Source organism: Neoarius graeffei, chromosome 9 (assembly GCF_027579695.1).
Source record: "Neoarius graeffei isolate fNeoGra1 chromosome 9, fNeoGra1.pri, whole genome shotgun sequence".
NCBI lineage: Eukaryota > Metazoa > Chordata > Actinopteri > Siluriformes > Ariidae > Neoarius > Neoarius graeffei.
The window spans coordinates 30,831,087-30,857,057 of NC_083577.1; the positions used below are offsets into that span (position 1 = coordinate 30,831,087).

At 41.1% G+C, this 25,971-nt stretch overlaps 1 protein-coding gene and 2 long non-coding RNA genes across 3 annotated transcripts; 2 read left to right on the plus strand and 1 right to left on the minus strand.

The window, feature by feature from the left end:
- The first annotated feature begins 2,947 nt into the window (after positions 1-2,947).
- LOC132891183 (uncharacterized) lies at positions 2,948-3,340 on the plus strand. The gene is made up of 3 exons (XR_009655292.1): positions 2,948-3,014; positions 3,102-3,207; positions 3,313-3,340. It is a non-coding gene; the product is annotated as an uncharacterized LOC132891183 (long non-coding RNA).
- Positions 3,341-4,569: 1,229 nt separating this feature from the next.
- On the plus strand, positions 4,570-4,898 carry LOC132891184 (uncharacterized). The gene is made up of 3 exons (XR_009655293.1): positions 4,570-4,621; positions 4,731-4,760; positions 4,871-4,898. It is a non-coding gene; the product is annotated as an uncharacterized LOC132891184 (long non-coding RNA).
- An 8,959-nt stretch (positions 4,899-13,857) lies between these two features.
- On the minus strand, positions 13,858-25,363 carry LOC132892141 (52 kDa repressor of the inhibitor of the protein kinase-like). Its single transcript, XM_060930535.1, has 3 exons — positions 25,252-25,363; positions 15,941-16,250; positions 13,858-15,538 (listed from the first exon to the last, which is right to left on the minus strand). Exons 1-3 carry the CDS (start codon positions 25,361-25,363, stop codon positions 13,858-13,860), a joined length of 2,103 nt encoding a protein of 700 aa, XP_060786518.1.
- Positions 25,364-25,971: the final 608 nt, after the last annotated feature.

Here is a 25,971-nt window from a genome sequence, read left to right on the forward strand (position 1 = left end):
TCGCTGGATAGTGAAGGTGTTTTCTGCATCTCGCTCCTTTTTCTTTTATGTTTTTCATTTGTCGCCTTCCTCGCATTCAAACTGATTCGAGCCGTGCCGTCCAAAATGGCAGCATCACATGACTTGGTCACGTGAGTGAAATACCTCAATACTGCCCTACAAAGCCAAAAGACCTTAACTCATCAGACTCATTACAGGCTTCTGCCTTGGTTTTCCCTTTGATTTTGGAAGTTACGGTAAAAACGACGTCTTATTGTTACCAGAAAAAAACAGAAATGACTCGAAATAATTCATCACATGATACAACTGATGTCCTCTGTTCCACAAATGGCAATAACTCATGTTGACCTTAAGTGATATTAAGGTCTTTTGGCTTTGTAGGGCAGTATGGGTCGCAGCCATTAGAACATGACTCCAGACATTGTTAAAACATTGTTGGTATTAAAACAGAACTTTCTATAAAACAATTGTTTGAACTGTGTGTGTGTGTGTGTGTGTGTGTTTGTGTAAGGTTATTTCAAATGTAATGACGTAAATGTTGTTGTCTTTGTTCCCCCCATGTTTACCTCAATGGAACCTGAAGACCACTACCCTGTCATTCCCTCAAAAGATACTGCAGACATTTATTTCTTTAGGGGAGAGAACATGGCTTCTTATTGGTCAAAAAGAAGACGTGTTGTGACAGCTACTGAAATGTCAGAAAGGCAGATTCTGTCCGATTTTGAGTCAGCTCTGGGTAATCCTGCTGCTCAAGTCTCTCCTTCAATTGCATCACCCAGGCCTGCATCATCAATGGGTTTAGATGAGGATGGTGGGGATTCTGTTGAGTTGGGAGGGTGCAGTGATGCAGAGTCTGACAGCAGTAGCATGTCTTCAGAGGGTGACAGTGACAGTCATATTGATGGTGACTCTTTTGAAGAGTCAGGGCTTCACCAAAAATTAAAACACTGGGCTGCATCATTCTCTGTGCCTTTGATTGCCATTACTGCTCTGTTGACCATTTTGAGAACAAGCCACCCTGAACTGCCCAAGGATGCTAGGACCTTATTGGGCACTAAGCCTGCAGTACCATTACAGACCGTAGGTAATGGGGAATACTTCCATTTTGGCTTGGCAAAGGGAATTTTGTCCAAATTAAGCACCATCCATTTACCAGATGTTATTCAAACAATAAGAGTTCAATTTAACATCGATGGTCTCCCTATTTTCAAAAGCACCAGGCTTCAGTTTTGGCCTATTTTGGCACTGATTGATTGCGATTACACCAGAACACCGTTTTTAGTTGGCATCTTTTGTGGCCCTGGAAAACCCTCCAATGTGTTTGATTATCTGACGCAGTTTGTTAAAGACCTCTCTGATCTGCTTTGCAATGGGGTAACATTTGGAGGTAGAAAGCTGAGGGTGGCCATTTCATCCTTCATTTGTGATGCTCCTGCTCGAGCATTTGTAAAACAAATTAAATGCCATAATGGGTACTCCGGATGCGATAAATGCCATCAGACTGGTATTTGGCAGAAAAAAATAACGTATCCTGAGACTGATGTTAGGCTAAGGTCAGATGAGGAGTTTGAAAATATGGTAGATGAGGACCACCACATCAACAGAAGTCCTCTGACGGGTCTGGTGAAAATGGTGTCTGCCTTCCCAATAGATTATATGCATTTATGTTGCCTTGGCGTTATGAAAAAGTTGATACATTTTTGGATGAGGGGGAAAAACTCTACAAGGCAGCCTACAAGAGCCATTAAAGCCATCTCCGAAAAGTTAATACAGCTTCGTCCCTATACTCCAGCTGAATTTGCACGGAAACCCCGTGAACTCGCCGAAACTGATAGGTGGAAAGCGGCAGAGCTGCGCCAATTTATGATTTACAGTGGGCCATTAGTTCTGAGGGACATTCTTCCACAAGATCTCTATGAAAACTTCATGTTGTTTTCTGTGGCCATGTTTTTGCTACTCACACCAAACATTTCTGAAAGTATGGTTTGTTTTTCCGAAAAATTGTTAATGGCTTTTGTAAAGCATTTTGGAGAGGTGTATGGTAAAGACGAGATTGTATTTAGCGTACATCAAACAATACATCTGACACATGAGTACCACCAGTATGGTTCCCTAGACAACATCTCATCCTTTCCTTACGAGAATTATTTGGGTAAACTAAAAAAAATGCTACGCAAGCCATCTCAACCTTTACAACAGGTTGTCAAACGCCTTTCAGAGGAGCCAGTTTGTTTATTTCCACCACCACCTACACAACCACAGTTGTTACACCCACACCAGGAGGGCCCATTACCCCAACACTTAAGTTCTGGCCAGCAATTTAAAAAAGTGCATTTCAATGATTTCTGTTTTTCTTCAAAGCAGGGCGATGATTGCCTAGTGATTAAAAATGAAATCGTAATGGTGAAAAACATAATTAAACATGGTAACTCTGTCTTTGTGGTTTACATGAAATTCAAGAGGAGGGAGTCATATTTCCACTATCCTTGCCCCTCCACAAGCATTGGCTGCTACAGAGTATTTGGCATAGACAGCTGCCTTAACGTTGACCGGCTTGAGGTTGTCCAGGGCAAATGTGTGTTGTTCCCAGATGGAGAGACCTTTGTGGCAATCCCTCTTCGTCACCATTCGTAAACCTATATGGGAAGAAAAAAAAAAAAACACACAAAAAAAACCCACCCACACACAAAGAAACACATCTTTACTTATGCATTAGAAGGAATCTGGACAGTTGGAGTACTCCAGCTGGATGGCAGGCACTAACTATCCTTTCCATGGAGTACTTTTTTTATTTTTTTTTTTATTATAGATGGCACAGATTTGGAAAGTTGTGGAATTCCAAGACCGGAGTGCAGCAGTTGTGTCGTCCAGCTGGGTGGTAGATGTTGACGGAGAAGTGGGATGCTACTGGCCACCTTTTGGCGGAAACAAAGCTGTGAAGGCTGCCATGAACTGCACCCCCCTGGGACAAGGATGGCGATTCCATCAAAAAATAAGGGTGCTGGCAACCTGTGGTGAGCTGCATAGCTACTTCATTAAACCAATGACAATACTTCAATACTGCATTAAGCCAATTTCATTAAGACTGCCTTCCCTTTCAGGCACCTTTGCCAAAGCAAGACGTTACCTGACCCGATCGCTTGAGGAAGGCTGCCTTACAGCAGACCTGCAATCGGATGATGGTGAGATGGGGCCAAGGAAAAGACGGTAAAAGTGTTTTCTTTTTTAAATCACAACTTGCAGTTATAAGTTCAATTACGGTTTCGTTTGTGTTTTGAGCTGTGTCAGTAAGGTCCTGGGTTTATTTTAAAGACCAAACAAAAGGTATTTGGAGGAGGACAGGGAGGAGGAGGCAGGACCAAGCCGTAGGGGGAGGAGGCCACCATCTATTGATGCCACTCAGCTGGACAGCGAGTGGCAATTCCCCTCCCTTAATGAAGGTGACTATCTGTACCACTTGTTGTTGTTGTTCTACTAAATACCTAGAAGTTCTCATCTCATCTCATTATCTCTAGCCGCTTTATCCTTCTACAGGGTCGCAGGCAAGCTGGAGCCTATCCCAGCTGACTACGGGCGAAAGGCGGGGTACACCCTGGACAAGTCGCCAGGTCATCACAGGGCTGACACATAGACACAGACAACCATTCACACTCACATTCACACCTACGGTCAATTTAGAGTCACCAGTTAACCTAACCTGCATGTCTTTGGACTGTGGGGGAAACCGGAGCACCCGGAGGAAACCCACGCGGACACGGGGAGAACATGCAAACTCCACACAGAAAGGCCCTCGCCGGCCACGGGGCTCAAACCCAGACCTTCTTGCTGTGAGGCGACAGCGCTAACCACTACACCACCGTGCCGCCTGACCTAGAAGTTGTCTGAAATAATAATGCTTTCATTTCCATCTTCAGACACCCAGCCAGGCCTGTTTCTTCACAGCCAGCCATTAACTCATGGTAACTATGCATTTCCTTTATTTATGCCAGAAATTAAAATACCAATGAGTAAGTGAAGATATGTTTTGATCAACTGACTGCTTACTATTTTTCAGATTCACAGTCGTCAGAAACCCCGCCAGGCCCTTTCCTTCACAGCCAGCCACTAACCCATGGTAACTATGCATTGCCTTGATTTATGCCATAAACGACTAAAAAAACAAAACAACAAACAAATATCTATGTAGATGCGTTTTGATCAACTGACTATACAATTTTTCAGATTCACCCCAGCCACGTCACCGCTTCCATGGTAAGTCAAAGAGGAAATCAATCAATCAACATGAAAATTGTGAATTTAGAACAGAAATTAAATTAAGGCGCACCTTGAAGTGAACTAAATTGTACTCTCTGATATTTCAGCCACACCTCTGCCATCGCAACAGGGGAACAATCAGTTGCTGCGTGGTGAGTCCACAACTGTAATCACTGTTCAAAAATGACCAGCAATATGAAATAAAAGTCCTAATGTTTGGTGTTACTTAACAGACATGGGCATCAGCACCGTCATTGCTCTCCTTGGCCAGCTGAGGGAGGAAAACTGACTGCGTACTATTTTTCAGATTCACCATCTTCAGAAACCCCGCCAGGCCCTTTCCTTCACAGCCAGCCACTAACCCATGGTAACTATGCATTGCCTTTATTTATGCCAAAAACAACAAAAAAACAACAAAACGACAAACAAATATCTATGTAGATGCATTTTGATCAACTGACTATACAATTTTTCAGATTCACCCCAGCCACGTCACCGCTTCCATGGTAAGTCAAAGAGGAAATCAATCAATCAACATGAAAATTGTGAATTTAGAACAGAAATTAAATTAAGGCGCACCTTGAAGTGAACTAAATTGTACTCTCTGATATTTCAGCCACACCTCTGCCATCGCAACAGGGGAACAATCAGTTGCAGCATGGTGAGTCCACAACTGTAATCACTGTTCAAAAATGACCAGCAATATGAAATAAAAGTCCTAATGTTTGGTGTTACTTAACAGACATGGGCATCAGCACAGTCATCGCTCTCCTTGGCCAGCTGAGGGAGGAAAACAGGGAGCTGAAGGGGGAAGTAGGAAGGCTGGCGCAAGAGGTCAGGGCCCTAAGGAGAGAGATGGGGAGACAAGACACACCCCAGACATCGCCCCTAATCAAGCTCCCACTCTCCACCATGGAGGAGTTTTTGGCAGCAGAGGCCCTGGTGAAGGAAGATGCCAAACAAAAGCAGCTAATGGTACTTATTGAGTCTTACCTTTCCTTTCCAGTCATCTGCAACACCTGCAAAAAGAAACACAAATACTTAATATCATTGTGAATCAATGAAACAATGATAAACACTGAATACTTTCTCATTATTGTCTTCATGCTACATTTTATTCTATCAGGTGTCTACCTTAGCCCTTTGTGGAGGAACCAACGTAGGGGTCACAGTGAGGCGGATGCTGCGTAGCCTCCTGGTCAACAGCTTGGCCAGCCAATTTAACTGGGCTGGAAAGGGGGAAAAAACTGCGTTTAAGGACACCAAGATCCATGATGTCCTGTTTGGTAGGTTATGCATGTGCACAAAGCTGTAAAAGAGGGTAAAATAGTAAGCTGTCGCAAGTACTTGCACACTACTTCTAAACGTTCTTTGATAACTCCTTCACTAACTGTAACATTACGATTATAACGACAACGACAAACATATTGTGAAAGATGCAAAGGATTAAGAAACTCACCAGGCGCCTTACTCAGAAAAAGCAGGTGTGCAGGCAAGTCCAGGGAGGCTGACTGAGTGACGAACGGTCCGGTAGTGGCGTTTCTATTTCCGCTTTGTGTCAATGGGGAAATTAAAATGTTTTTTTTTTTAATCCCGTTTAAATTGTCACAAGATTCACATCTATGGTTTCTGATTTTTACATATATTTTCTGTACTAGTACCATTACTTGCCACCTACCACTAGAGTGTGACGTGCATAGCAGGGGCGTAGGCAGAAATTTGTAATACTGTGGACTTCTATGAAATAGAGTGGACCCCATTGTAAGCGGGGGGTCTGGGGGTCCTCCCCCAGAAAAAATTGTATTTCTTAGATGCAATTTCCTGCATTCTAACCAATTTTAGGGTGAATATATTAGCAAATCCCATCTGATTCACAGCCCTCTGATTAATGGCAAGATTAAGAATTGTGTCAAGTTTCAGCTCAGAGCAGGTCAGATCTTTTGTTTTCAAATACAGGACGATTCCGTATTGTAAGCAGTGTTGGGGAGTAACGAATTACATGTAACGACGTTACGTAATTTAATTACAAAAAAAGTGTAACTGTAATTCGTTACAGTTACAACAGGAAAATATGTAATTCAGTTACAGTTACTTATGGAAATATTGAGAATTACAATTTTAGTTACATTTGAAAAACAAAAACCTTTGCGACATGAGCAAGGATATTTTTATTGCTTTGCGCATAATTTTGCCGTTTCCCGCCACGGCTCCTTGTCTGTCCTGGGTTTTCCTATCATGTTTGCCAGCAGCAGCGCCACTCTGTTTCTGTGCTTGAACACTAGAGCAGCAAGAAGCGCGCGGTTCAGTTCAGCTCAGCTCAAGCAGCAGTCAGGGCCGTAACTACCATTGAGGACACCGAGGTCATGTCCTCGGCATTTTTTTCCCACGGTTTTTTTTTTTTTTTTCACTCAGAAATGTGAAATTAATATATGATGAAAATCGTTCTGACTTTGATCGGTGGAAAATCCTAAATTCAGCTTGCATCCCCCTGTTCTCATTTGTTTGTCTAAAAATAAAGTCCCCATAATCATTTTTAAACGAAGCTGAAATATCCGACATTGGAAACATTTCATATTCGGCAGCCTCACGATAGTCAGCTAAGCACCACGGGATACACAAGAGCTGAGAAGTGTTCTCATCAAGGTCCGCCTCCGCAGCCAGGCAGTTTGTCAATTAGTCGTGGAATCTGAAAGTTGACATAAGATGAAGAATTCTACTACACTAAAACAAACCAAACTCAGCTCTGGAAAGTCAACAAGTGAGAGAAAAAGAAAGAGGGAAGAAGGGGAGTTAATTTTGCCAGTGACTGACAGTTATGTGCCGGAATGCTTATGATCATTAACAGTGCAATTTTAATTAGCATTTCAAGCAACAACAGTCGAAGCCACTTAGCTAGATAGGATTTTCGTTTTCCAGGCGGCACAAACTCTTTTATTCTCTCTCGTCTCGATTTGATTTGGTGCGTTTCAGATCAGAAAAGGCTGGACAGTCGTGACCTGTTGTTTATGAAGTTATTGGGTGCTGACGAGACTTGAGCTATTTTGCTAACTTACCAGACTATCGGCTAACGTGAACACAAGACACTATTGTTTTGATCATTGGTTGTATTTTCGAACGGAAATGAAAACGGGTAGCAAACTTATGTTCACATTTTATTTACAACATGATGTACCACCTCTGACTGCTTTCTGTCAATCATGAGCAGCCCAGCCGCGTTCACAGCTCCTCCTCCAATCACCAGCTGAGATGAGCCTCCTCTCGGGAAGTCTTGTCCCGCCCCTCTTATTGACTCCCATCTCCAGTGAGGCTCAGTCTCCGAATGGAGCGTTTTAGTCGGTTTTGTCCAATAACCGTCTAGTATTTTGCTATTGAAAAGGGCAGATATTTTTTAAAAAGCAATTGAAGTCCATTCAGGCTCGGCTAGATTGCGTTGTCACTCTCACTCACTCACACTCACTCACTCTTACACACTCACACTCCATCACTCACTCAAACTCTCACTCACTCACTCACTCACTCACACACACTCACACTCCATCACTCACTCAAACTCTCACTCACTCACTCACTCACTCACTCACACTAACTCTCACTCACTCACTCTCACACACTCACACTCCATCACTCACTCAAACTCTCACTCATTCACTCTCACACACTCTCTCACTCACTCACCCACACTCACTCACTCACTCACTCACGCACGCACACACACATACACACAAAATACTTTTGTGATCGTGCAGTTTTGAAATTGTTAAAATAAACATGTTCACCTATGTACATGTTCATCTTGTTGGACTTGTGATTTTGACTCGTTTCCAAAATGTATGAAAAGTCACCATATTAGGACTTTTTTTTTTGGCAAATAAGATGTATCGCAATGTTTGACCTCGGTATTTGAAAAATCCTGGTTACGGCCCTGGCAGCAGTCATGTCAGACGCCTTCAAGCATTGGAAATTTAAGAAGCATTTCATCTACATCACTGAAAATGGCTCAAATTTAACTGTCCAATGCAAGCAGTGTTTGCCGGCCATCAAGAAGTTGTCCACGTCGAAGCAGTCTATGTCAAACCTAAGGAAACATTTAGAGGTAAGTGCAACTCACTGGTTTATTTCCGATCAGAAGGCATTCATTTTGAGGTTGTAAGCACATTAACAGCAAGGTAGGCTATGCTGACGAAATATGTTGAACTACCAGCTCTAGAACAACTGACACCCACCTACATACCATCGTTGTTATTAATCCCAGTGGGCAACATAATATAATGATGTACGATTGATTCAATGTCATATATCACAACAACGGTTAAGCACACATGTCGTTTCCCTAGTTAGCTACGTGCTAGGCTACTACCATTCACTTGAATGTGTTTATTGTTTATTGTATTTTTTTGTAATCAACATTCCATTGACTCTTAAATGTTCAATGACTGACTACCCATCGTCAGTCTTAATTCTTGATGGGCTGTATTGTGCCATGTTTCATTTTACAAGCAAAGAGAAAAACAAGAAAAATAAAATGTGATGTAAAAGTCTCACTTTGGTTATTTATTACTAGATTAAAGTAGAACACTTCATTGTCATTGCACATGTATGAAGTAATGAAATGCAGTTTGGCATCTAATCAAGTGCAACACGTGCAGACTGCACATAATGCAGTATTTAGAGACAAAATGCCGTTATTTACAGCTAGTGTAAGTAAAGATGGTTATATGTGCAGAGCATGTATGCGCAGAGTATGTACAATGTAGTTATGGCAGTACAATGCACAGGGCAATGAAAAATAGCATGGTATAAATAAATGTGATGAATACAGATGGAATCATTATACAGGTAATCCTATACCACTGTAGATAGGGCTATACAGATGTGAATTGAAGAGGAACACTATATGGATGGTAAGGTGTGGATAGAGGGGAACGAAAGACTGGTCTTTGGGAAGAGTTCAATAAGGTGACCGCTGTGGGAAAGAAGTGGTTTCTGAACCTGCTTGTGTAGTCTGCAAACTGTGAAAACGGTAGAGCCTAGGGGAGGAACAGAAGAGTATGGCCCCTATGACAGGAGTCTGAGAATCACATGCACGGTGCAAGCATCTCTTATGGACCTCCTGTGATTGCTTGTCAGCAATTCCCTCTCAGCTTAGTACTGCTTTAAGGTTCACACTGTCGGTTTTCAAAAATTAAATGGTGAACATGGGTCAATATTCATTAAAACCTTAAAGTAATTAAAAAGTAATCCAAAAGTAACTAGTTACATTACTTTTTAAAAGTAATTGAAAAAGTTACACTACAATTACATTTTAAACAAGGTAACTTGTAACTGTAACGAATTACATTTTTAAAGTAACTTACCCAACACTGATTGTAAGGGACAGTTGACAACCCTACCCTTTCACCCCCCTATTTTGCTTACTTTAAAAAAAAAAACAAAAACCTACATTATAGACAACGGGTCTTTATTCGCTATTGTTTTGTAAGAGAGAACAAAATATATTTTTCACAAAAAGAACAACAGAATTTTTAAAAACATGGCCATTTGAACTACGACATCAAGCACCACCTTGATATGTTCCCGGTTCTTGTTAACCAAACTGTCCATGTCGCGGTTCATCTGGCTAACCACACTCCCAGAAGTCTGACTAACGCGAAAGCCACGTAGCTTCTCAACAGCGTTCTGATGGTACTTACAAGCACTGTGTCTTTCGCATGCTTGTCGAAGGTGCTTCCAATCTCTGTATCCGTTTAAACATACACGGTCCTGCATCTCTGGAGGGAAATGACGACAGGCCTTGCAGAATATCGCATCTTTTGAAATACTGTACTCTAGAAAACGAAATTCTTTGTACCATTTCGCCGAAAACGACCTGGCCTTTCCGTTTATCACGGTCCGTGGGAATTCTTTCAGATCGGGCTGGGTAGCCGGTTCCAGGAGAGCGGACAGGTCTGCAGGGGGGCTGCTGGGCTGAGAGGCAGAAGGAGGGCTAGTCATGGGGAGAGTGGAGCGGGTTGCATCTGGTGTGGTGGCGGAGGTCGAACTTGATACCGGGACGGCATTATCATCATTGTCCACATCTGTTTCTTCTGATTTCGATCTTTTTGGCTTATTAAAGAAAGAGGACAGCGATGTCTGTTTAGACATTTTCTGTTTAAGTTAGCGCAACTAAACTAGCATTCTAGGTCAGCGATGACTTCCGTTTTTTGGCATAGCAACGGATGTTTGCTTCTTGCTGCTTATCAAAAACGCGGGCATTAGCCAATCAAAATGATTATAGAGAGAAAAAAACACTGACAAAAATATAATTTCTGTAAATAGTTGTAACATTATACTTAATTCAAAGTGTTTTGTTTCGTGTTACATTATTGTTATCCTGCTGTTCATTGAATTTCACGTTAAAAACACCTCCTCTATGGTGGGCGAGCCAGCTGTCAATCAAGTTGGACACCTCCGATAGGGTGGGCCAGCCGTCAATCATAGTGGCACCGGCCCACTGTTGCCCTTATGTGCCTACGCCACTGGTGCATAGTCTTAACAACTCAAACTTTAACAATTATCACCATGCAAAGTCTCAATGTTGTTTTGTTCTTTTTCTTTCAAATGCTCTACAAAAGCAGCTGCCAGGGAGCACACACGCTACTTTTAGTGACGCAATCAAGAAGTGGCTTAAGTATGCGCCAGAGAGAGAGGGAGGGATGACTTTCTTTATCAATGCTGCATCAAATTAATTTTGGTTATGTTTTTCTGTTTCCATGTACAGGTGTCTGCGCCGCAGGAGGAATATAGGCCACAATTCTAAATTATAAATAAATCATAAAATGTTTCTAAGAACTTGTTCAAGTGTGTTCTGTTCCTTATAAATGTTAAAAGTTATGCCTCATTAGATAGCCTGACAAACATTAGGAGAGGTGCATTGTTGCATGCATTTTTATATCCTGTTGTACATTAAACAGGACGTAGCCTACGCATATTGATATAAATTAAGTTTCACTTTCATGGTTGAAGTATGCATGTGTGTGTTCATCCTAGGCAAGAGCCCCGATGCTTTATTGTTAGCTAGTTTAATTTAGCCTGTTTTGCTTAATTTGTAGCCTTCCTGTTGTACATAAAACAGGAAGTAAAGTTGGATGAATCATCGCCGAAAATTAAACTATAAATCGACCGAAATCCGTAGTTGAATAAAGGGTGAAAGGGGGTCTATTCTCTGTCGGCCACCATCCACTTTTCAACGTCGTTTCAACGCAAACTCGTATGAGCAAAGCGGTGTTGAATCAACGCCGGTGATCCACGATGATTCGACGGCGTATGGTCGAAGAACATGCCGATGATTCCCCGTCGAATCAACGCCCTTTTGCTATCTGGGTAGTGTTCATATTTTTGTTACTCAGCCAGTGTTTGTGGGTCTGATGGACCCGCTGCATTTTGATGTTTTCAATTCAACACAATCAAACAACTTTACTTCACAGATGTTTACTTCACCCTAATTACAAGCAATAGAAACAGCATTTATGATTAATATTTGCCCTTTACCTTTGTTAGATTACATTTATTTAAAAAAGTGCGACTCATTTTTGTTTGTTTTTTAATACACTTGTTTTTGTACAGTGTGTGGTCATCTGATATATGTTCTTCACAGAAAATGAGCCAAGGCCACTGAGTCTGAGTTTGAAAAAATAATTAATCGTATCATTATTCCTTTGATAAAAATGAAAACGGCCACAGACCCAAACACCATACAAGGGTTAACTCTCATCCATTATCCCTGGCTGCTGTATCATGTGGGTCAAAACATGACAAGATCTGTCTCGTCTCCTTCGACTGAAACACAAACTCCAACTGCCATGATTCTCAAAAGTACCGACCACATCACATTCACAATCACTCGATTTCAATTAATCACTGTGAAATCTCACACTTGGTCTTTACTCGGGACGTTAGTGAGCTGCTTATTCTGTGTTTGATATCCCGGTTTGTGATCATTATCGAGTCTCTCCCTGTCTATTTGCTCATCACCTGCACTGTGCCTGCTCGATGGTTTTTAAGTTCACTGTGGCAGCGGGGGCGTGGTCAAGCGCCGGTCTGTGACAGGAGGGCGGAGTCAGGGAAGGTAAGTGGCAAGAATCACTACACCTGAGAGCAATTAACCTGTGTTTGTGTGTCTTCCCAGTGACCGCGCCCTATATGAGGAGGGAGATCGAGCGAGAGCAGAGGGGAGTCTCTCCCGCACCAGATGACTTGCGTGTGCGTGTATGCGTGTGGCTGGGAGAGTGTGTTTGCGAAACTGAAAAGTCGAGCAATAAACGCTATGTGAACCTGATCTCTGTCCTGCCGTCCTCTGTGCTCCACCCACCAATAGTGAACCGCTACATTCACTTTGTCCTGACAAATTTTCTGCCTCAAAGTGTTTTAAAACCGAACATTTTAACCCAACCTGTATATCCAGAACTGCGCACAAGCCTTTTTTCCCCACACCTTTAATCTGGATTATATTTGATGTGTAATTACACATCCGAGTGACAAGTGTCAGTTTCAGTTTTAATTTTCCGGCAGTTTCTTCGAGATCCAGACTTGTGTGTGTTGTGTAAAAACAAATCATATATAAAACTGTAGTTTGGCTTCTCACACACATCTGGACCTTTATCTAATGTTTGATTAGTTCAATATTAGTATATTTTATGATTATTTTTTGGAATTTGTTCTTTGGAGGAGGTGGAGTTATACTGTGTGCATATGTCACATGCAGTGCCGTAACTACCATTGAGGACACCGAGATCATGTCCTCGGCATTTTTTTTCCCACGGTATTTTTTTTTTCACTCAGAAATGTGAAATTAATATATGATGAAAATCGTTCTGACTTTGATCGGTGGAAAATTCTAAATTCAGCTTGCATCCCCCTGTTCTCATTTGTTTGTCTAAAAATAAAGTCCCCATAATCATTTTTAAACGAAGCTGAAATATCCGACATTGGAAACATTTCATATTAGTCGTCGCGATAGTCAGCTAAGCACCACGGGCAGGGCCGTAACCAGGATTTTTCAAATACCGAGGTCAAACATTGCGATACATCTTATTTGCCAAAAAAAACCCGTCCTAATATGGTGACTTTTCATACATTTTGGAAACGAGTCAAAATCACAAGCCCAACAAGGAGATGAACATGTAGGTGAACATGTTTATTTTAACAATTTCAAAACTGCACGATCACAAAAGTATTGTGTGTGTGTGTGTGTGTGTGTGTGTGTGTGTGCGTGTGAGTGAGTGAGTGAGAGTTTGAGTGAGTGATGGAGTGTGAGTGAGTGAGTGTGAGTGAGTGAGAATGAGTGAGAGTGTGAGTGAGTGAAATAGTGAGAGTCAGTGAGTGTGTGTGTGTGTGTGTGTGTGTGTGTGTGTGTGTGTGTGTGTGTGTGTGAGGGAGATATATTTGTAGGTCTTGTCACATCAGCGCCAAAGCAGATCTGCAGGCAGCCATCCTCTGATGTACAGTATTTACATTAACTGCAATGACACAATGTATAGACAAAACAACAGATAAGCATAATTCATATCATTATTACAGCAGTGTAGTACAAGCATAGTAGTAAAAGTATTTCAATTACATTTAGTCTCACCTTTTGTCAAAACAGCTGACAATCCTTCTGTGGTCAGAGGCGTCCCATCTATGGAGCACTCGTTTGGGATCAATTGCAATATTGTTCTGGTGGACATGCATGAGCGCAAGACCAGATAGCCTCTCATCACCCATGGTCGAGCGAAGCCATGTTTTAAGTCGCCGTAATGAAGAAAAGGACCTTTCACACGAGCATGTGGTTACTGGCAGTGTCAAGTACAGTGATAGCATCTGCTGAATGTTTGGATAAAATCCCAAAAATCCACTTTGCAATGTCTCCTTTGCAGTTGCAGGGAGGTTCCCAGCGTGATTCTGGAAGTGATGTTTCCATTTGTGTATTTCCTGCTTTGCAGTGTCAGGAAAAGGCAAGTCTTCTTTATACCTCAGCAGTAAATGGTCCTCTCTCTCCTCACTTAGCTGTGGCAATTCCGTTGGCACCAAGAGGGCTGCAAGCAGGGCAGGCTCAGTGGACTTGGCAAACCTGGTCCTCAATTCTGTGGTGACATGGTCAATGAAGGGCAGAAATAAATTAACCCTGTAGTGGTCCTCAATTGACTCTGCAGGTGCGTTTCCCCTGTGTTGCTGTTTTCCCGCTATTCTTTTTTTCACAGGAGTAACACCAATGGTGTCTGCCAGCTGCACTGCTTTTTCGTAAATTTTGCTGAAGCCGTCATTGCGGAGGCTCTCAATAACTTCAGCAACTTCTCTCCTTTCTTTGTAGGCCATTAAGAGATCTACTTTGGGTGACTGCAGTTTTATTGTTAGTGGCCATATGTACCCGAGAACACTTTGTGCAACCACTGAAGTGACGACTGTGTCAAAGGATTCCATGGTTTTCAGCAACCTGCTGGCTTTTTCCGAGTTGTGGGTGCAGTCGCTTTCCATCTCTTGCAGTGCCCTGTGAGTTGGCCCAAGTTGTGACAGAAAAGCATAGACTGTTTTTATCCTGGACCCCCATCTTGTGTCAGACATCAGAGGTATTCTACTAGGTCCATCACCTCCCTCTTCTTGAAGCACATCTTGGAGCTTATGCTTGCTCATTCCTGCTGAGAAAAACACAGCCACCTTCTCAATGAAGGCCATTGTGTTTCGTACAATTGGAACATCTGAGCATCCATGAACCACAACAAGGTTTAGGGCATGGCTACGACAATGAGTGTACAAGGCCCGTGGTTGAAGCTCCTGTATCCTCTTCTGCACCCCACTTACCTTGCCACTCATATTACTTGCCCCATCATACCCCTGTCCCCGCAGAAAAGAGAGAGGAAGCCCCCATTTCTCCAGCTGCGCAATGATGGTCTGCGTGATTGATGCGGAGTCCTGCTTGAGAAGTGGACAAAATCCTAGGAAATCCTCATTGATGTCAAAATCAGCAGTTACATAACGTATGCAGATTGACAACTGCTCCGTCCCGCTTATGTCTGATGTTTCATCTGCCAATACTGTGAAATATTTTGATTCCTGGATTTTAGCAACAATACTGTCACGGATTTCTTCTCCACAGCATGTGATCATTTCATTTTGTATTTTTGCTGACAGGTACTTCGCATTTGCAGGTGCAGTCTCCAGGTGCTGTTTAAGGATGTCATCAAACTGCGCTTTCCACTGGATAAAGTGCATGAAATTGCCATCTTCACTACTATCATTCTTCCAGTTCCCACGGAAAGCAATGTTTCTCCTTCCAAGGTTTAAAACCACATCCAGTATAGATAACAAAATCTTGCGATTTGTCTCAACCTTGTCTGAATACTGAATGCTGATCACCGAATGTATGTCTTTTTTTCACCTTTTGTCACAGACAGGAAATTCTCAGCAAATGCTGAAGCTGTTACATGCCCTGGAGTGCTTTCGTGATTAGAAATTATCCCTCTTTTTTCACCAACAGCATTCTTCCAGTCCTTGAATCCCTCTGTTTGGAAGGTCATGTTTGTCCCCTTCTGTTTATTGAACAACATGCATACACAACAATATGCAGCATCCTCAGATGGAGAGTACCGTAGCCAGGGGTGTTTTTTTTCCCATGCACTCAGCACTATATCTCAGAAGCCTTTTCCCAAATTGACGTTGGGGGTATTTATACTGGTCCCTACTCCATCTACCCTGAAGAATGTTCTTTTTCTCCTCATCTGTGTAGGAACTTTTGTTTTTATAGCTTGCCGGATCATGGATGGACAAACTTGTACTTGGAGTTTCTTGATCTTCACCTGTTATTTCCCTATCTTTATCTCCTGATTCTGTTATATCTTCCTTTCCTGACTCAGTTCTTCCCTTTTCTTCCTCTACTGGCTCTGCTCTTCCCTTCTCTTCCTCTACTGGCTCAGTTCTTTCCTTCTCTTCCTCTCCTGGCTCTCTCTCTTCAACTCGCTGATCCTCACCCTCTCCAGTGTCCTCTATTTGATTTTAAAACATTATTATTATTATTATTATTATTATTATTATTATTATTATTATTATTATCATCTATTATTATCATCTATTATTATTATTACTATTATTATTATTGGTGATTGGAGGAGGAGCTGTGAACGCGGCTGGGCTCTTCATGATTGACAGAAAGCAGTCAGAGGTGGTACATCATGTTGTAAATAAAATGTGAACATAATAAGTTTGCTACCCGTTTTCATTTCCGTTCGAAAATACAACCAATGATCAAAACAATAGTGTCTTGTGTTCACGTTAGCCTATAGTCTGGTAAGTTAGCAAAATAGCTCAAGTCTCGTCAGCACCCAGTAACTTCATAAACAACAGGTCACGACTGCCCAGCCTTTTCTGATCTGAAACGCACCAAATCAAATCGAGACGAGAGAGAATAAAAGAGTTTGTGCCGCCTGGAAAACGAAAATCCTATCTAGCTAAGTGGCTTCCACTGTTGTTGCTTGAAATGCTAATTAAAATTGCACTGTTAATGATCATAAGCATTCCGGCACATAACTGTCAGTCACTGGCAAAATTAACTCCCCTTCTTCCCTCTTTCTTTTTCTCTCACTTGTTGACTTTCCAGAGCTGAGTTTGGTTTGTTTTAGTGTAGTAGAATTCTTCATCCTTATGTCAATTTTCAGATTCCGTGACTAATTGACAAACTGGCTGCGGAGTCGGGCCTTGATGAGAACACTTCTCAGCTCTTGTGTATCCCGTGGTCATGGCCGTAACTACCACTGAGGATACCGAGGTCATGTCCTCGGTATTTTTTCAGAAATTTAAAATTGGTCTACGCTGAATTCGAGCAGTGATCAATGTAAAACGCAGCGTCCACATCCACATGTCATCTGTATTTCCCCCCAATAAAATTCACATTTGTCTAATGTCATCTGAAATCTCTCAGCCTCTATCTCTATCGTTGCCGTGTCTAACGCAGCGTCACGCGGCGTAGCCTATACTAGTGTCGGCCGGGGAAGTTGGGTTTTGGATAAAACAGGCAGGGTGTAGTCTACGCTCTATCACATATGCCTACCTAACCTAACATAGGCTAATAGTCACATCGCATTATAGAGCTTTACCCGAGTGCAAAATGAAAACGTTGCAACAGACAGCCAACAGAAGAGCAGGGAAAGAGAAGGAGGGAAGGTGAGAAAATACTGTCAGTGCAGTGGCAGACCATTCAGCGGTGTCATGCCAACTTTCCAAGGGGAAACGTTTCATTGTCATTGCCTATTACATTTTAGTTAGCATTTCGAGAAACATTCAAAACTACGTTGTCACAGGCAGCCCTGCGCAGGGCTGACTAAACGGGCTTGTTTGTTTGTTCTCTCATAACTCTCTCTTTCTCTCTCACTCACTCACTCACTCACTCACACAGACACACACACACACACACACACACAAATAATACACTCTCACACACTCTCTCTAAACGAGTCTTCACACAGAACTAATAGCCCTACATTCTAATGTAATTTAAGATAATGAAATGTAAATAATGCCAATACTTCAGGTAGCTGAGCGGTCCGTGTATCATCCGATCATTCAAGTATTCCATTCAATCTGGAAAATGAAAAAACAAACAAAAAAAAAACCACTCAATATTTCATTTTCCTGTTTTTCTGTATGACCAAAAAATGAGGGATTGGTGTTTGTTTTCCTTTTTTCAACTCAAAACAGAACAAATAATAAACAGGGAAACCAAAACGAAATAATAACTCTAATTTACGATTATTGATTTTCTCTATTCCCCACGCTACATAGCCTTCCCATGATCCTCAGCGACAGTCCATCATCATCTCTGCGTCTATGAAACAGAAAAATTGCATGTGCATGTATATATCAAGTAATTTATACATACATCCTATTCATTTAATATATTAAGTTGTTAATGTATTTCATTCAATCTGGAAAATGAAAAAAACAAAAAAAAAAACACTCAATATTTCGTTTTCCTGTTTTTCTGTATGACCAAAAAATGAGGGATTGGTGGAATACTTGAATGATCGGATGATACACGGACCCTGAGCAATACACTCAGTTCAGTTCAGTTTTGACTTGTATGTCAGACAAAACACCACAGTTATGATGGCACAGTTTTAGAATTGTTGAAGTAAATGTGTTATGAGCCAAACTTACATTACAGGCAATGGTGAGAACACTCTGTTTCAGAGAATGCATGCAAATGGATCTCAATTCAAGACAGCCAGATAGACTGATGCCTTTACATTACTGCTCAGAATGTCTCTCCACATACAGACACCCACAAATAACACACAAACTCTCTCTCTCTCTCTCTCTCTCTCTCTCTCTCTCTCACACATACACACACACTTATTATAAGGTGTAATACTAAAGCTTACAATTCAGCAGTTCACACCCTTTCTGTCATGTGTATGCTGCAATGTAAATAATGCCAATACTTTAGGTAACTGGTACTTTAGGTATGGATACTCAGTTCAAGAGTTCACTACCTTTCTACTTTTATGTCAGATAAAACACCACAGTTATGGTGCCACAGTTATAGAATTGTTAAAATAAATGTGTCCACCACCAAATCTATCCTTGGTTTGTTATTTATTTATTTAAGTTGTGCCGTGGGGGGCCTTCGGTGCTGTCAGCCATGTTTGACCTCGGTATTTGAAAAATCCTGGTTACGGCCCTGCTCTCACTAACAAACACTTACACACTTTCACACACACATTTACTGATAAATTACTGCCAATCCTATATGTTACTGGTTCCCTAAAGATCCTCCCACTTGAGTGCTCTGTAAGAGTGAATCAGATCAGTTAGCATTGATGTTGTTTTATTCCAGTTCATTAATAAAATACTGCAGATTAAAAGATTAGTGTTCTTTGTGTAAGTCTTTTTCCCCCCTTTTGGAAACCCTGAAGCGCACACTGTGATTTTTTTCAAGGGGATCAACTCAAAATATTGACAGAATATCTTGAAATAATGAATTAACTCAAAGAATAAAATATCTTAAAATATAATATGATATATTTTGAAAGTATGAGGAAGTCAAAATAATAAGTGAAATAATGACACACTGTCTTGAAATAACAAGGTATTAACTCAAAATAATGACTTAGCGTTTAATTAAAATCACAAAAGTGTGTTTAAATGCAGAATGAGCTGAAAAGAAATTTATTTTATTTATGTTTTAAATAGTTTAAATAAACTGAGAATTTGTTTCTTAGTTTATTCTCAGGCAGCACGGTGGTGTAGTGGTTAGCGCTGTTGCCTCACAGCAAGAAGGTCCTGGGTTCGAGCCCCGTGGCCGGCGAGGGCCTTTCTGTGTGGAGTTTGCATGTTCTCCCCGTGTCCGTGTGGGTTTTCTCCGGGTGCTCCGGTTTCCCCCACAGTCCAAAGACATGCAGGTTAGGTTAACTGGTGACTCTAAATTGACCGTAGGTGTGAGTGTGAATGGTTGTCTGTGTCTATGTGTCAGCCCTGTGATGACCTGGTGACTTGTCCAGGGTGTACCCCGCCTTTCGCCCGTAGTCAGCTGGGATAGGCTCCAGCTTGCCTGCGACCCTGTAGAACAGGATAAAGCGGCTAGAGATAATGAGATGAGATGAGATGAGTTTATTCTCAGTAAATATGTCTTGACTGTATTTGTACTTGTTTGCATTTGCTGTTAATCTTGGATTAAATGTATGTGTGTGTGAAACTGTGCAGTGGAGGAGAATTCAAGCTCTAAGTTTCCCTCCACCAGCAGTTTGTGGTTTTGTAAAGATCAGATGGATTTGTATGTTAATGCTGCATTAGGTGATGATTCACAAGTTCAAATCAATTCTGAGTGAAATAAATTCACTTTGTTCATTCTGATATTAAACACTGTTAATCTGCAGAATAGGACAATTAAATATGCACAAATAAATACATCTGTAATCTGTGTAATGTTTATTATTAACAGTTAAAATGTTCATGATGTGCACAGTTATATATTTGTACAGATGTGTGCAGTGGTTGTTGTTATTTACATGATTAGTATCAGGGATGTGTTCAGTTTAATGTGTGTGTAAGTGATCACTGAGAGGATGTGGAAGAGAGAGAGGCAGGTGAGAGAGTCAGTCATTAAAGGTGTTAAAAGCAACAATTTTCTCAATGTTCTCTATCGTCATTTAACCGCAAGTTATAATTAACTCTCATCCATTATCCCTGGCTGCTGTATCATATGGGTTAGAACATGACAAGATCTGTCTCGTCTATAATAAATAAAAATTAAACATTTAGGCCTAGGTATTTTATTTTTGTCCCATGTCTTCCCACTACACAGTGTCCCAACTTTTTTGGAATTGGGGTTGTATTATTATTACAAAGCTTTGTTAAATACTTGATTCTGATTGGTTTACAGTCTGTTTTTTCTTTATTACAAACTGTTGTTTTGGACCACGACATTACCAGAAGCAATAAAATCATTTTAAAACAATATTTTGTGTCAGATGTTGAGTTTTTTTTAGTACGTAACTGTGTAATGAATGGGATAATGTATAGTGAGCCGATTCTTATCGCAAAATAAAAGCCCTTCAGGGTGATTCAAGACCTTCTCTGCTTTGTGTTGGACTCCTGCATCACCCTGTCAGGGTGTATTTCATGATAATAACCAGCTTACTGTACATTATCGCTCACTCATTTACATGAACATAATGATCTTTGGCCTAAACTAACCTGGAGCCATGGGTTCTTTGCAAACGACCACTCACGATGCAAAAGTGCTGATGGTTTGTGCTGCTTACGGCTGTTCTAATAGATCAACCCTGGAGGCAAAAAAGAAAAACAAGGGCTACAGAAATGGACAAATTTCTCCATCCAGCTACCTCTGCTAAACAAACTTGCGCTGTGTCTTTTTCGAGACCATTATTGAGTACGAACACGATCCAGTTTTCCTCTTACAGTTCATGTTTGAATTTTACCAAAAGTTCTGTTTTGTGTGCCAGGCTTATGGACTTTCTGGATTTATATATTTACTTATTTTTTGAATGTAAGATCAGAGATCTTGATTTGCAGCACAGCTCATGACAACAATCACGATGACAGTGGAATGTCTGAAGAGAAACAGAGATCATCAGTGTGTTTAAACTGCGAAACCTTTTAAAGATTGACTTGGAAACCTGACGGACAGGTGTTTTTAAGTGTCCAAATACTTTTGGGGGCCTTGCATAAGATTCCACAACCATCCCCAAGTGGGACTAGTTGGACAGATACTGTGGGTTTTTCCCTATCTTTCAATTCAATTCAGGACTAGAAGTAAATTTTTATGAGGAACACTAATTTTGAAGCTGTACTGCCTTTCAGATTTTTCAAGTTTATGTCATATAAAGAATTTTCCCCTGACACCCAATTATTTTTTGGTTAGTGGAGCAAACGCTACTGAATTCAAATCACAGACTTCCAATTTTATTAGGTTTTTTTAATAGAACACTGAATGAACTGAGGGCCATGTGGCGCTAAATTCTCCGCTATTTTTTCCTGCTTCACCATGACCCAATTCAAGATACTATGTCATGCATCACGTGGTGGGCTTTCCCTGTTCTTGCAAGGCATTGTGGGATACAAATTTGAAACAGGAGAGAAAAATGGAGGAAGTGAGTGTGCGAATGAAACGTGAAAGACCGACTACAGTCAAGTCAAGTCAACTTTATTGTCAAATATGCTATACATGCTCGACATACAGCACAGATGAAATTTCAGTCCTCTCTGACCCACGGTGCAAACAGGCAATGCAATAAATAAAAATAGAATAATTGAAAAACAAAAACAATATAAACAGTATAAACACTCTAGATAAGAACTAGACATAGACTAAACACTCATACACACACACACGTAAATTGGTGCAAATAACCAAACAGTCAAGGGCACTTGAGGTATAGCAGGTACAGTAACGGAAAGTGAGAAGAAAAGATGCTATGTTGCGAAGGAAAGGAAACGCAGGACCAAACTAATAAATATCAGTGGTCAGTGAACACCTCGGTGTGATCAGCGGTTCGTTTAGCGACAGAATGATGGAACTGTCAGGGCAGGGTCAAAGGTAAACCTGTAGATGGCAGTAATGCAATACTGTGGATGCCAGCTGCTGTAAAACCCAAAAGAAGTAGCAGATAAACCTGCGCATGTGCACACGGACTTCCTCTGTCTGCTTGACTGCACGAAACGAGCGATTTGATGCACATTATTTGCTTGGGAATCCCCTCAAATCACTTCCCAGCCACAGAATGGCCTATGTTTTTTTTTTTAATCCCCCGCTGGCCGAAATGCCCGAAGAGGGATTATTTGGTGGCGAAGTCCGTCCGTCTGTCTGTCCATCCTTCCGTCCCGGAAAGGGTTCTCACCTTCTGAAATCAACTCCTCTCACAATTTTTGGAGGAATTTCATGAAACTTGGCCAAAGGCTTTGTTATAGGACAGTCATGTGCATATTGCAATTTCGTTTGCAATATATTGTAGCGGGGGATATTGTGCTCTTAGAGCACCCTTGTTTAGATATTCCAGAAATAAACATACAGTATAGGGTGGATTTTGACGCTATTTCAAGAAGCAAAATGCTATTTCAAAATGACCGTTTACCGGGATGCTATTTGAAATCCCTGGGGAGAACACTGCTCTTTACTTACTTGTTTCAGGGTTAATTATTTGTTGAAGTCAACATTCATAATCAGTGTGCTGTTCCTTTGATTGCTTGCATTCTGATAGAAGTGAGAGCAGGGGATACGTAAGTGAGCAGTAGCTCACAGTTGATCTTGTTGCGGGCATGTCGGACAGAATGTACCCACATGTGGCTTTGCCTGAGTCTTGGTTGAGTATTTAAATAAGAACTGAAGTCATTTTAAAACTTGCTTTATTTCTTAATTAACGTGTTATTCAATTACATTTTTGTTTTTAGTAACCTTATATCGTGACTCATATTGGCAATTAATTGCAATTAAATATTATACTTATTGGCCTGTTTGGTTTTTAGCCATGGTGAATTTAGTTCGTTTGGTCCACGGCAGGCGTCGGTTATCCGCACAATCTTCACGAGACTTGTGCGAGACTTCGAAACGTGAAGTGTCAGCCAGGTGTCTGTGCCACCATTTTGAAAACTGTTTTCCAAATGAAATATTGCACAAAAACGAGTTTAAATGGCGATTACTGCCTACTTTTTTCAAACTTTCCTGATTGCTATCAAAACAAACAAAATGTCCAGCTTGATTACATCAGCATTCGAACAAGGGCACGCGTCTTTTGACAACGTTGGCAGATGTTGGTTACTTTCACTGTGCCTGAAATCGCTCCCTACTCACTGTATAGGGCACTATATCGTGGGGATGCCATTTTGTAGTGTTGTCCAAAACCGTAGTGAGGATTATTTACACCCTATATATTGCACTCAAAGTATCCCACAATGCATCATGAAAAGTAGTGTACAACCGATGGTCACTAACCCAAGCAATATATCCCATCATGTATTGTAGTCGTGTTGAAAGAAGTCAAATTAAAAGTCTCAAATTTGATTTAATAAAAGGTAGCGGCAAAGAAGAAAGTATTCAGCCTTGATTTAAAAGAACTGAAAGATGCAGTACTTTGTATTGATTAATGTGGGAAATACGCTCAGTATAATAAAGATTTATCACAAAAATACATGCATGTGTTTATTATTTTGAAAACCCACCAGCCGACTGATCTGGTTTTAATTGTGCAACAGTAATGATGTAAATACCAGCACGACGGAGTAGTGTCCAAAAGCATTTTTTCATTTTACCAATGAACTCACTATATAGTCCTCATCTCATCTCATCTCATCTCATCTCATCATCTCTAGCCGCTTTATCCTGTTCTGCAGGGTCACAGGCAAGCTGGAGCCTATCCCAGCTGACTACGGGCGAAAGGCAGGGTACACCCTGGACAAGTCGCCAGGTCATCACAGGGCTGACACATAGACACAGACAACCATTCACACTCACATTCACACCTACGGTCAATTTAGAGTCACCAGTTAACCTAACCTGCATGTCTTTGGACTGTGGGGGAAACCGGAGCACCCGGAGGAAACCCACGTGGACACGGGGAGAACATGCAAACTCCACACAGAAAGGCCCTCGCCGGCCACAGGGCTCGAACCCGGACCTTCTTGCTGTGAGGCGTTAACCACTACACCACCATGCCGCCCACTATATAGTCCTCTTTATAGTAATTCCCTAGATAGGGAGTAGTGAATGAGTGAGCGATTTCGGACACAGGGTTTGATTTCCGCTGAACGTTTTACTTCCGCCCTACGATATCTCGCACAGGTCTCAATGCATCTCGTTTACAGCCATCGCTTTGACATATGGACTGATATATTCCATAGCATATTTCAAACACTCATAACTTGCTATAGCAGTGACAAAATAGCTATGAAAAATGCATTCCTATATTGAATAAAATGAGATAAATAGAATTTTGATAATAAAAAATTTGCCTTCAGTTCTCCTTTTATACGAAATGCCACAAATTTGCTCAGTTATCGGCTGCTTGAACAATTCTGCTGAGGCTGGAGTCAGATTGTTCAGTTAAAATGCGAGAAGCACCCCAAATGGAAGATCTAACCCGTAGACGACAGAGACAGTGGCTTGCAAATCTGAATAGATCGGACAAAAAAGAGACCAGATACAAATATGTACAAATGTGCAGATCCTTTCGTAAAGGGTAAGTTTATATTTCTACCGTTTATGTGAACCATAGACAAACTATATATAAAGATGCGACATACTGTAAGTGATATACATGTAAGCGCTACTCCAATTCATAGTGCAGTTACAATTGCATAGCACAAAGCCCCAGTAAAATGTAGGTCACTGAGCTCGGGAAAATGTTGCCTTCGAAGACGTCAAGGTTGTTTTTTTTTGTTTGTGTTTTGTGTAACATTTGCCCACATCAGGAACCTACTAGCGCCTTACAGTAAACTTGCGCTAAACAGTAAATGATAGTGTACGTCAGTTGGTACCAGTGACGAAGCTAGTAGTTAACACCTGGTAATTCACAATGTCTGTGTAATTCACACTCGGCCACATCCGTACATCGTCTTCATACTCTGCAACATTGCTGTACGGATCCATCCCTGACCATTCTTTTATCTTTTCCCTGTATCTGACCTTGTCACTGTTACTCAATTCATGATATATTTGCGAAAAATTACGTTTTGTCAATGTACTCTCCTCGGTCGCCATGGATGTTATACCACAAAGATGGTGAACACAACAAAATCGGAGAGCATCACGGGAGATTCATGATGTAAGTGCAAATGGTCTGTAAGGTCTGTGTGTCATGGAAACTCCATCCAGCAATCCATTATCTGTAGCTGCTTATCCTATACAGGGTCGTGGAGAATTCCAGCTCAAAGTTTCCCTCCACCAGCAGTTTGTGGTTTTGTAAAGATCAGATGGATTTGTATGTTAATGCTGCATTAGGTGATGATTCACAAGTTCAAATCAATTCTGAGTGAAATAAATTCACTTTGTTCATTCTGATATTAAACACTGTTAATCTGCATAATGGGACAATTAAAATATGCACAAATAAATATATCTGTAATCTGTGTAATGTTTATTATTAACAGTTAAAATGTTCATGATGTGCACAGTTATATATTTGTACAGATGTGTGCAGTGGTGGTTGTTATTTCCATGATTAGTATCAGGGATGTGTTCAGTTTAATGTGTGTGTA